The sequence below is a fragment of the Geotrypetes seraphini genome, chromosome 6, assembly GCF_902459505.1.
Source record: "Geotrypetes seraphini chromosome 6, aGeoSer1.1, whole genome shotgun sequence".
Taxonomy (NCBI): domain Eukaryota; kingdom Metazoa; phylum Chordata; class Amphibia; order Gymnophiona; family Dermophiidae; genus Geotrypetes; species Geotrypetes seraphini.
In genome coordinates, this window is record NC_047089.1 from 127,630,050 (window position 1) to 127,642,761 (window position 12,712).

The 12,712-nt window shown below is 44.7% G+C and overlaps 1 protein-coding gene across 3 annotated transcripts in view; it reads right to left on the minus strand.

The window, feature by feature from the left end:
• CLYBL (citramalyl-CoA lyase) overlaps window positions 1-12,712 on the minus strand; it is a 623,747-nt gene that overhangs the window by 369,778 nt on the left and 241,257 nt on the right. The window contains exon 1 of one of the 3 annotated variants that reach the window (XM_033949756.1): window positions 11,970-11,989. The exons of the other annotated variants lie outside the window; for them this stretch is intronic. Coding sequence (XP_033805647.1) covers window positions 11,970-11,974 — 5 coding nt within the window. The 5' untranslated portion in view covers window positions 11,975-11,989. Of the gene's footprint in view, window positions 1-11,969; window positions 11,990-12,712 lie in introns of those variants that run through there. 3 annotated transcript variants of the gene reach the window in all.

Below are 12,712 nucleotides of genomic sequence, written 5' to 3' on the forward strand. Positions count from 1 at the left end.
AGCCAACCTTTCTTCCCCCCCCAAAAAAAAAAAAAGAAGGGAAAAAGGTTGATTCAAATATAAACCGGGGAGAGGGGGTCATATTTAAGTGCCCTGCCCTGTCAGACTCTGCACCCAGCCCCCCCTCCTTCACTCCCTCTCCTCTGCCAGGCTCAACACCCAGCCCTGCTCTCTCGCTGTCAGGCTCTGAACCCAGCTCCCCTCCCTGGCAGGCTCTGAACCCAGCTCCCCTCCCTGGCTCTTCACCCCAACCCCCCTTCCTTCCCGCTCTGCCAGACTCTGTACACTGTCCCCCCTCCCTTCCAATGCCTTGCAGGCCTCCGCCAGGTCTGCTGTAAGACCTGGTAGTCCAGCAGTGGACTGGGTCAGGAGGGATACATCCTGTCTCTTGTTCCGACCGACTCTAACAACTTTCACCTCCCTTCCACCACCCTGACATACCTTTCAAATCCCTGGTGGTCTAGCAGTGAACTGGGACAGGAGTGATCTTCTTACACTCTTGCCCTGTGTAGAGCTGCTAGCTGAATAGCAGGAGCTGAATAGCAAGTTCTCATGAGTTCCCATGTTCCCGTGAGAATTCGCAGCAGCCATTCTGCTAGCAGCTCTGCATGGGGCAGGAGCGTAGGCAGATTGTTCCTGCCCCATTTCACCGCTGGACCACCAGGGATTTGAAATGTATGCCAGGGAGGTGGGAGGGAGGTGAACATTGTTAGAGTTGGCCAGGACAGGAAACGGGAGTGATTCCTTCTGACCAAGCTCACCACTGAACCACCAGGTTTTATGGCAGCCCAGTGGAGGCCTGCAACAGGACCAGGAGGGGGGGGGGCTGTTGACGCAAATATAAACTGAGACCCCCATTATTGGTGGCAATATGATTCTATCTCATGCTACCAATGGTATAGCAAGAGTGAGAGATGACCATGGCAGTGGCATCCCTCTCCCACCCTCTTCTCCATCCCCACCCCATCTGCTCCTTCCTCACCCACTCCTTCTGCATGCGCACACACCCCTACCTTTCCCCCATACCTCTTAAATGTTCTGGACACATGCAGCAACCCCAACCTGCTACTTGTACCAGTTTTGGCACTTTCTCTGACATTACTTTCTAGGCATGGGTCCAGGAAGTGACATCAGAGGAAGAGCCGACACTGGCGCAAACAGGAGGTTGGGGTTGTTGCTTGCGCCACAAACATTAAAGAGGTACAGGGGAAGGGAAGTGAACGCACACACACGCGGTAGTGGGGGGCAGGGATGGAGTGGGGCAGAGAGGAGGATGGGTCCTGGCGCCCTCACCAAGACAGCACCTGGGGCGGACCACCCCCCCTGCCCCCTCCCTGACTACACCACTGCATACTACCAAAGGTTCATTGATTACATTTTGTCCTCCAACTACTATATATTCCCTCGGAGGACAATCTTTTTTTGCCCAATGTTTATGTTTGGCTCTACTATCCCAAAGGCATATCTACTATCCCATAACCATATCTAAGAAACTAGAACTGATGCGGTCTATCCAATGCAATTTTCAGAATCAGCACCTCAAATAATCCTAGGAACTGGTCAAAAACTCAATTGCTCTGCAAATATGTTAAACAATCAGCAATCAATAAATATCACTAACTAAATCCACACAATATATAAAATTGTTATAAACTAAGATTACCTGAGAAGAATATAAAGCAGCAACAAATATATCTTAGGCTAATTACTACAGTCCCTAGAAAAGGTTCAAAGAAGAGCGACCAAGATGGTAAAGGGGATGAAACTCCTTTCGTATGAGGAAAGACTAAAACGGTTAGGGCTCTTCAGCTTGGAAAAGAGACAGCTGAGGGGAGATATGATTGAAGTCTACAAAATACTGAGTGGAGTAGAACGGGTACAAGTGGATTGATTTTTCACTCCGTCAAAAATTACGAAGACTGGGGACACTCGATGAAGTTACAAGGAAATACTTTAAAAACCAATTGGCAGAGGATGTGGTAAGAGCAGATAGCATAGCTGGTTTTAAGAAAGGTTTGGACAAATTCCTGGAGGGAAAGTCCATAGTCTGTTATTCAGAAAGACACGTGGGAAGCCACTACTTGCCCTGTATTAGTAGCATGGAATATTGCTACATCTTGGGTTTTGGCAAGGAACTAGTGACCTGGATTGGCCACCGTGAAAATAGGCTACTGGGCTTGATGGACCATTGGTCTGACCCAGTAAGGCTATTCTTATGTTCTTAACCAACCCTTTGCAAGCCAAAGAATTACTATCTAATCCCCAGAACTGTAGGGAAGTATCTCTCTCACCCTTCTTCAGCTGATGACAGTAATAGATGGTGGAAAGGATTTTTCTTCTGGGCTACAAGCTTCAGCAAGTCCTGCAGTTCAGGGAAGTAAGATCCAGAATCCCAGCACTACCTCAGCGGAAGGTATTTCAGACAAATAAAAGCCACAGAGCACTCAGTTGTCAATTCTCTATAGACAAGGTCATAGTCTAGAGACAAAGTTTAAGTGTACAGAAAAAGAATAGTCTCTGCCCATCAGCTGATGGGAGGCATGACATCCATGAAGATTCTTCTCTTGTTTGCTTTGTTTCTCCTCTAATGCACAGGAGAACTTCTCCAAGCCCAAATTTGTCTGAGTCCAGTTTATGTGAGTTCTCTCTCTCGCCGTGAACACACAGGGACCAATCAGGACCTGTCCAGAAGAGTACTTTTGGACACCGAAGAATAGTGAATAGGGTTCTTGTAGAATCCACTGGTCAGGTAGCATGTTTTGCCAAAATAAGAGCATAAGACACAGTTCATAATATAACCTACAAAGCTTAATCTCCTACATATAGAAACATAGAAATATAGAGTATGACGGCAGAAAAGGGCCATCAGCCCAACAAGTCTGCCCACTCAAAGAACCCTCCCCCTATGCACTTCCTCGAAGTGAACCTACATGTTTATCCCATTTATTTCTTTTTTTAAATCAAGCACGTTGCTGGCCTCAACTACCTGAAGTGGAAGATCATTCCAACGATCAATCACCCTTTCGGTGAAGAAATACTTCCTAATGTCACCATGAAATCTCCCACCCTTGATTTTTAACGGATGCCCCTTTGTCGCCATAGGTCCTGTAAGGAAAAAGATGTCTTCTTCCACCTCAATAAGGCCAGTAACATATTTGAACGTCTCTATCATGTCTCCCCTCTCTCTGCATTCCTCGAGAGAGTATAGCTGCAACTTACCTAGACGTTCTTCATATGGGAGATCCTTGAGTCCTGAGACCATCCTAGTGGCCATTCGCTGAACCGACTCTATTCTCAGCACATCCTTTTGATAATGTGGCCTCCAAAATTGAACACAATACTCCAGATGAGGTCTCACCATGGACCTGTACAGCGGCATTACCACTTCAGGCTTTCGGCTAACAAAACTTCTTCGGATGCAACCCAGCAATTGTCTAGTCTTGATTGGCAGTCTTCATATCTTCACTAATGATTACTCTCAGGTCCCGTTCTGCAACAGTTCTTGTTAAGGTCTTGCCATTCAGAGTGTAAGTTCTGCATAGGTTTCTGCTACCAAGGTGCGTAATCTTACACTTTTTGTCATTAAAACTCAGTTGCCAAGTAGTAGACCATTGCTCCAGTAAAAGTAGGTCCTGAGTCATAGTGTCGGGCCTGGTAACTCCGCCCACTACATTGCATAGTTTAGCATCATCAGCAAATAATGTAATTTTACCTCAAAGTCCCTGAGGCAGGTCCCATACAAAGATATTAAATAGGATTGGACTCAAGACCGAGCCCTGCGGCTCTCCACTGATCACTTCCAATGTTTCGGAGGGAGTACCATTTACCACCACCCTTTGAAGTCTGCCACTGAGCCAGTCTTTAACCCATGCAGTCAATGTTTCTCCTAGTCCCAACGAACTCATCTTGTTCAATAATCTACGGTGTGGGACACTATCAAAAGCGTTACTGAAGTCCAAATACACGACATCCAGGGACTCTCCCTTATCTAGTTTTTTCGTTACCCAGTCAAATAAGCTGATTAGATTGGATTGGCAGGACCTTCCCTTTGTAAATCCATGCTGATGGGGATCCCTCAGCCTCTCGTCGTTCAGAATCGTATCTAATTTGTGTCTAATCAACGTTTCTATAAGTTTACACACTATGGATGTGAGACTTACCGGTCTGTAATTTGCAGTCTCTGACCTGCAACCCTTTTTGTGGAGCGGAATGACATTAACTGTTTTCCAGTCCAATGGAACTTTTCCCGTGCTTAGAGAAAGATTGAAGAGCGCGGCTAACGGCTCCGCCAGGACATCTCTCAATTCCCTAAGCACATCTTTACACAGCAAGAGAAGCCCAGAGCTGGTAGATGAACTTGGCTGTGCACACACATCTTGTTTGCTCCAGGAGAGAAAAGATGGTTCATGGCCTAAGTCAGGCCTCAAGCCTCCAAAAGGTAAAGCAGGGATATACTCGGCAGCCCTCTGCTAGAATCCACAGGAGATTATTACCCTTCAATTCCATGAACTGCAAGCACAGACTGACAACTGGGAGAGCCATTTCAACAAAGACTTCTTAACAAATCTGGCACATTTAGGTTCCCAAATCAATGTAGAGACAGGAACTTTCCCTCTCCTTTACAAAGCCGCGCTAGCATTTTTAGTGCCAGCTGACGCGGTAACAGTTCTACTGCTCATAGAATTCCTAAATGTTAGAACGGCTTTATAAAGGACAGGGTTTATGAGAACATGTTAAAAAAAATCATGATTACCGTTTTTTTATGCTTACCCAAAATGTGCACAAGTAACATGAGACAGTAGCATTGAGATGTTTCCTATTTTGTATCCACTATAATAAAACCCTTAGCGCATATGCGCACTTCAATCTCCGTATGCCCTGCATCTGTGATCCGTGCTTCTGTGCCACACATGCGCCGTGCCTGCTTTCTGCCCCCATCTCCGATGCTGGCTGACTTCCTGCACTGCCGCTGCCAGGAGACCTCTTCTCACCCCCGGACCAGCAAAGGCAGCAGCCACAGGTTCATCAAGCAGCCGCGGGGCATTTGCTAGGCCGGCCCACTTCGATAATGCAAGGCGTGCCGGCCTAGCAAAAGCCCCAAGGCTGCCGGGGCTAGCGGATGCTGGACAGGGGGAGCAGGGAAGGGAGAAGTGGTACTACTGGACAGGGAGAGCAGGGAACGGGTGCTTCTGGACAGGGGAGGTAAAAGTAAGGGAAAAGGGCTACTGCTGGACAGGGGGAGCAGGGAAGGGGTGCTGCTGGACAAGGGGGAGAGACAGAAATAAAGAAAGACAGACAGACAGCGGGCATAGAGAGAGACAGAAATAAAGACAGGGGGCCAGAGAGATAGACAGACAGAAAGACAGACATATAAAAAAAAGAAAGAAATGCCTAAGTCTACACATCTATTCTAGCACCCGTTAATGTAAAAGGATAAAAAACTAGTTTATTTATAAAATTGACTAAAGACAAGCAAGATATAGATTCTTACTAGAACATGGTAAAGGAGTCTAGAAATTGGTCTATATTGCAGACATTATACCAGCCTGATGCACAATCCAGAATAAAAAAAAAAAGCATATTGATGTTACTGAAAGTGAGGATTATATGCTCTGGAAAATTACAAACAGGATGTTCATTATTCTCCAACAGTCAGACTCTCATGAACCTTCCAAGCTTCAGACAGATCAGACTTGATATGTGCAGACATAATTTTTATGGTTGCTGGTCCTGTTCTACGGAACACTCTACTACAAGAACTGAGGGTTAACTCTGCTTTCATTTCCAAAACAGCTGAAAGCACATTTGTTTCTACAGGCATATTGCTTATTTTAGTTCTATTTCTAATTTAATGCAGATGGAGAGTTATCATATGTGTTTTGTTTTTAATTTTGTTTGTTTGAGACAAATTTGTATGTATGTTGTAAGCCACCCAGATTTGTAGACAGGCAGCATGTAAGAAATTTTTAAATAAAATAAATCAAGAGCAATACATTGCTTAAATTATTTTCTAATATATAATCTTCATTTCACTGTAATATCATTTTCCTACTAGCACTTGAAAACAATACAGCAGATTCCTTTCTCAGAATCTAGCTTTCTCAAAATCTGGCATGCCACAAGTTTGTTTAAAATGCTGCATCTTCATCACACCCAATATAGTAACACAAGGCCTCCTTTACGAAGCTGTGCTAGTGAGTGCCACATGGCAAAAGCCCCAAAGCCCTTTAAATCCCTATGTGCTTCAGGGCAGTTACCACAGCGGCCCATGCTAATCGGCTTCATAAAAGAGGCCCACAGTAAATAATAACAGATAAAGACCTGCATGGTCCATCCAGTCTGCCCAGCAGTCACATTCATTATCAAAGCATTATTGAACCATCAGTTCAGTAGTAGTATTATAACATTTTACATTCTTAAGTTCCACTTTACAATGTTTTCTCCTCCCTCACTGACACATGATTTGAATATCTTATCTAATCTAATCTAGGATTTGTGGATCGCTCTAAACCTAAAAAGGATTAAGGAGATATACAATGTTAAGAATCATACTTGCTCCTGATCTATCCTTGCCATTTTCAAGCCCAGACTGTAAAAAGGTTTACCCTACGTTGGCCCCACTTCCTAGCCACTAGAGTTGTCAAAGCCCACTTCAACACATCCTGATCTGTCATGCTATTTATGGGAAGTCTGTCCAGCATTGGAATCACCAAAATAGTATCCAAGCCAGAATATATAAAATAATTTAAATAATGAGAGATCATATTTACTTCCACCATATGAAAACAAACCAAAAGCCACAGAGGGGCAAAATAAAAAAAAAATCTAAGTCCCCCTTTGGCCTAAGTCAGTAGATGCTGAAGGAATCTCGAGTAGATCGGAGAAAGTTATAATGCCGCTTTATAGGGCAATGGTCAGACCCCACTTGGAATACTGCGTCCAACATTGGTCTCCCTACTTAAAGAAGGATATAAAACTGCTGGAGAGGGTGCAGAGACGAGCAACTAAACTAGTGAAGGGTATGGAGAAACTGGAATATGAGGATCGACTTAAAACACTGGGATTGTTCTCCCTTGAGAAAAGGAGACTGCGTGGGGATATGATCGAAACCTTCAAAATACTGAAAGGAATCGACAAAATAGAGCAGAAAAAACTATTTACATTGTCCAATTTGACACGGATAAGAGGACATGAAATGAAGCTAAGGGGGGGCAAGTTCAGGACTAATATCAGGAAGTTCTGCTTCACACAGAGAGTGGTTGACATCTGGAATACTCTCCCAGGGGAGATTATTGCGGAATCGACAGTCCTAGGCTTCAAAAGCAAACTAGATGCATATCTCCTTGAGAGAGGCATATAAAGATATGGTTGGCTATAAAATAAGCCAGGTGTATACCTAGCAGGGCCTCCGCGTGTGCGGATCGCCGGACTTGATGGACCGAAGGTCTGATCCGGAGATGGCGCTTCTTATGTTCTTATGTTCTTAACAGCAGGGAAATGTCCATTCTCAAAATAAATGTCTAAATTGAGGGGTTTTTTGAGAATATAGTAACATAGTAGATGACAGCAGATAAAGACCTGAATGGTAAATCCAGTCTGCCCAAACTGATTCAATTTAAATTTTTTTCTTATTAGCTATTTCTGGGCAAGAATCCAAAGCTCTACCCGGTACTGTGCTTGGGTTCCAAATGCCAAAATCTCCATCAAAACAGACTCCAGCCCATCTACACCCACCTAGCCATTTAAGCCCTCCTCCTGGCCCTGGCGATCCCCCCCCCCCCCCCGCTAGTTGTTCGAGCCAGGAGGAAGCCCAAGTCCTCCTGGCCCTGATGACCCCCCCCCCCCCCGCTAGTTGTTCGGGCCAGGAGGGAGCCCAAACCCTCCTGGCCACGGCGACCCCCTACCCCCACCCCACACTACATTACGGGCAGGAGGGATCCCAGGCCCTCCTGCCCTCGACGCAAACCCCCCTCCCCCCAACGACTGCCCCCCCAAGAACCTCCGACCACCCCCCCAGCCGACCCGCGACCCTCCCTGGCTGACCCCCACGACACCCCCACCCCCCTTCTCCGTACCTTTGTGTAGTTGGCCGGACAGACGGGAGCCAAACCTGCCTGTCCGGCAGGCAGCCAACGACGGAATGAGGCCGGATTGGCCCATCTGTCCCAAAGCCCCGCTTACTGGTGGGGCCTAAGGCGCCTGGGCCAATCAGAATAGGCCCGGGAGCCTTAGGCCCCTCCTGGGGGTTGGGCCTGAGGCACATGGGCCCAACCCAACTATGTGCCCAAGGCCCCGCCCCCAGGAGGGGCCTAAGGCTCCCGGGCCTATTCTGATTGGCCCAGGCGCCTTAGGCCCCAACAGTAGGCGGGGCTTTGGGACGGATGGGTCAATCCAGCCTCATTCCGTCGTTGGCTGCCTGCCGGACAGACAGGTTTGGCTCCCGTCTGTCCGGCCAACTAAACAAAGGTACGGGGAAGGGGGGTGGGGGTGTCGTGGGGGGTCGGCCAGGGGGTCGCCGTGGCCAGGAGAGTTTGGGCTCCCTCCTGGCCCAAACAACTAGCGGGGGAGGGTCGCCAGGGCCAGGAGGACTTGGGCTCCCTCCTGGCCCGAACAACTAGTGGGGGGGGGTCGCCAGGGCCAGGAGGGCTTGGGCTCCCTCCTGGCCCAATATTGTCGGAGAGTTGGGGAGTCGGCGGGTCAAGAGGGCTTGGGCTCCCTCTTGCCCCGATCGTGTCGGGGAGTCGGGGGGGCAAAAGGGCTTGAGCTCCCTCTTGCCCCGATCGTGTCGGGGAGTCGGCGGGGCAAGAGGGCTTGAGCTCCCTCTTGCCCCGATATTGTCAGGAGGGGGGGGTCGCGGTTTGACATGGCAGGAGGGCTTGGGCACCCTCCTGCCTGGATCGTTGTGGGGGGGGGGGAGATTCTGTAACCGGTGTTGTTTTTGTCTTCATGGTGGCCAATCCAGGTCACAAATGCCTGGCAAAAACCCAAATAGTAGCAACATTCCATGCTATCAAATCCAGGGCAAACAGTGGCTGCCTCATGTCTATCTCAATAGCAGACTATGAACTTTTTCTCCAGGAATTTATCCAAACCTTTTTTTAAAGCCAGCTGCATTAACTACTTTTACCACATCCTCTGGCAATGCGTTCCAGAGCTTAACTATTCTCTGAATGAAAAAAATATATCCCTCCTATTTGTTTTAAAAATATTTCCCTGCGTTTCACAGCCACCTGGGAGTCCTTCTGGAACACTATGACTTCTGTGGCTAGGAGTCGTATTCTGAACTGTTGGTTGTGTTGTATCCCTATTGCTGCTCTTTAGTCTGTGTTTTCCAGTATACTGTTCATTTTGATCAGTGGCGGCAGGGACTCCGGAAAGGGGGTAGGGGAGGGGTGTGGTGTTCTTGAATTAGTGTAACACTTGTTCTTTTTTTTGAGCCCTGTTCCGTTGGCTGTCTGCTTGTTTTTTGTACTTTGCCTTTGGCTCAAAAAAAATAATTTAAACATAAAAGTATTTCCCTGTAATTTCATTGAGAGGCTTTGTAAATTTTGATGGAGTAAAAAATCGAACTACTTGTACCCATTCTATACTACTCAGGATTTCATAGACTTCAATCATATCTCCCTTCAGCCATCTCTGTTCCAAGCTGAGGAGCCCTAACCTCTATATTCTTATCTCATGTGAGAGGAGTTCCATCTCCTTTATCATCTTGGTTGCTTTTCTTTGAACCTTTTCTAATTCCGCTATATCTTTTTTTTCGATAAGATGACCGGAATTGAATGCAATACTCCAGATGAGGTTGCACCATGGAGTGATACAGAGGCATTATAACATTCTTTTCTAAAAATTCCAGATCAGAACAGTAAAGATAATTTTTGAAATTTCTGCATAAAATATTTGAAAATTCTGCATTGTTTATTTGTAGTCTTTTGCACAGAACTTCTCCATTATAAAGCCTGAAAATCTCTCCAGCCTTTTCCTTCCTTCCCAGTTCCACCTTTCACTCCAATTCCCACCCCAAAGTTTTCTACTGCTTGCAATACCTCCACTTCTCATTTTCCCATCCCTCTCGTCACACACGTCTGACAGATTTCCCTCCCATGATGTCAACTGAATGAATGTGTTGGGGCTGGCCCTGTTTTTGCCTGGGTAAGCATCAGGCGGAATATTAAGATTTGCATGGAAGTCAGGGCTGGGACCAACTTTCATTGAGAAGCTATTGGCACAAAATCACTGTGTGCTTCTTTTACAAAGCCGCGCTAGGGCCTTAACGTGCAGAATAGCGTGCGCTAAATTGCCATGTGTGCTAGCCGCTACTGCCTCCTTTTGAGCAGGCGGCAGATTTTCAGCTAGCACGCACTAATCCGGTGCGTGAGTTAAAAACGCTAGCGCACCTTTGTAAAAGGAGCCCTGTGTGATCTGTCATAGGCATTTATAATCAGATGTAAAATGAAGAACTTAAAAACATCCATAGTGGCATATAAATAAAATTATGGCAAATACCATTTTGCCACCTACACAAAGACTGATCATTTATAAATAGCTCCAATTTAATTAGCTTATTTTTGTTACATCATTATAAATATATTTTTTTAAAAGCCTGACACGAGAACACAGCTAGGAGCTCCTTTTATCAAATTGCTGTTGAGCTTTTTACCATGGGCTGGTGAGGTAAATACTACGATGCTCTTATGAACTGAATGAGCATCCGAGCATTTACTTCGCTGGCCCGTGGTAAAAGGCTCTACCGCATTTTGATAAAAGAAGCCGTAAATGAGCTATACTTCCACTGTTCCTTGCACCCATGAATCTGTGTGATTATTTTGCTCAAATGTAGTCTTTCTTTTATCTGATATTTATAGAAATTTTATTTTGCTACCAAGAATATGAATAATAATGAGAAAGAAAAGCTATTAATTAATATAAAATTGTATTGGTGAGAGCGCTAGCTTAGAAAATGCTTTATAGTGTGACAATAAATATTAACTATAGTTTGTAGAAATAGCAAGTTAACATGAAATTTAGGTTTTTTTTACTGTAGCTATAAAGGGCTTGATTCTATATATAGCACCCAAAATCAGTGCTGACTAGAATAGTGCTTAGCGTGATTGTACAAAATGTGTGTACCTATTAGAATTACACTTAGGCCCTGATTCTATAAACGGTGCCTAAATCATACCTAACGCTCAGTGTGACTTAGGTGTCCAAACTAAGTGGATAATAAGCCATTTAAGAGCCTGAATGAGCGATAATTAGCACTTAAGCATCCAAAGGATGTGGACGTCACTTTGTAGACACGTTCATAATTTCATGGACGCCCATTTATAAAACTAATGCCTAACTGAATAGGCGTGGGCGTGGAATGGGCATGGTTTGGGCAAGGCTTCAATATAGACGTCCTTTTATTCATTTACATAATGCTGAGCGACCTAGGGCATCCATCTGATGCCTACATTGTAGGCGAATGAAAACCAGTTCTACTTTTGAGCTTAGTTTGGGCTTCAAATAGATCTGAGTTCTATGGACAGAACTTAGGCACTGTTTGGACATCCTTAATGTGATCTGCTAAATAGCTCTCTGGGTTTTTATTTGTGCTTTATTAAGCTCAAAATATATTTAATAAGGCACCACATAAACAGGGTACATCAAAACAGATATATTGCATGCAAAGCCTTCTATTTTTGTGGACAATGTTATTTGCTAATTAGAGGAAAGCATTCATTAATTGAAGCAGAGCTTATGAAAAAAACTACAGCTTTAGGTTTTTTGTTAAATAGCTACCCTTTTTATCTGACTAAACAGTACTCCAATCAGCTCATTACTGAAAGCAAGGAATGCACATGAAAAAATATATAGATTGCATACAAAACTTCATTTACAAAAGGGTAAAAGCAGAAAAAAACAGATACAGACCTTAGCGTGGCTTCTACTTCATTGCAAATGGAGGTGTGCAGTGGCACAATACTGACCTCATTATGATATCATCAAGGTGCACCTGCAAGGTAGAATGTCACAATTAATATGTGTGCTGGGATTTGAACCTATGACCTCTGGAAGATGGGAACAGGGCTTTTACCCTTTGAGGCACAGCAGCTTCCACTAATATCTTTCTTCCTCACATCTGATATGATATTTAGGGAACTGCTAAGCTATTATCTTCTCGGGTATATTCACCTTCACATGACTAGGATCACTAAGCTCTCATGATAGGAACCCCCACAACGCAAAGGAAGCAGCTGTGGTTCACCAGGTAAAACCCTGTGCTTAAATTTCAAAGGTTATGGGTTCAAATCCCAGCACACATTTTAATTGTGGCATTCTACCTTGTAGGTGCACCTTGATGATCTCACAATGATGTCAGCATTGTGCAGCTGCACACCTCCATTTGCAATTAAGTAGAAGCCATGCTAAAGTCTGTATCTGGTTTTTTTTCCCATTTTTAAGCTTTTGCAAATGAAGTTATGTACACACATCAGCACCGGTGTGCATGTACAACCTTAGTCACCATATAAAGAATTGGGGGGAAAATGTATATTTCATGATTCATTCCTTCAATTTATCTCCTGCAAGATATTTTAACCTCCATGCTTGTTTCAATTAATTTATTATTTTAAAGTATGGCTTTAGTATATTTTTAAAATTTCATTCTTTTGAAATTTATTACATTATTTATACATAATAGAAAAAGAAACATTTTATCTCAAGAAAGAAA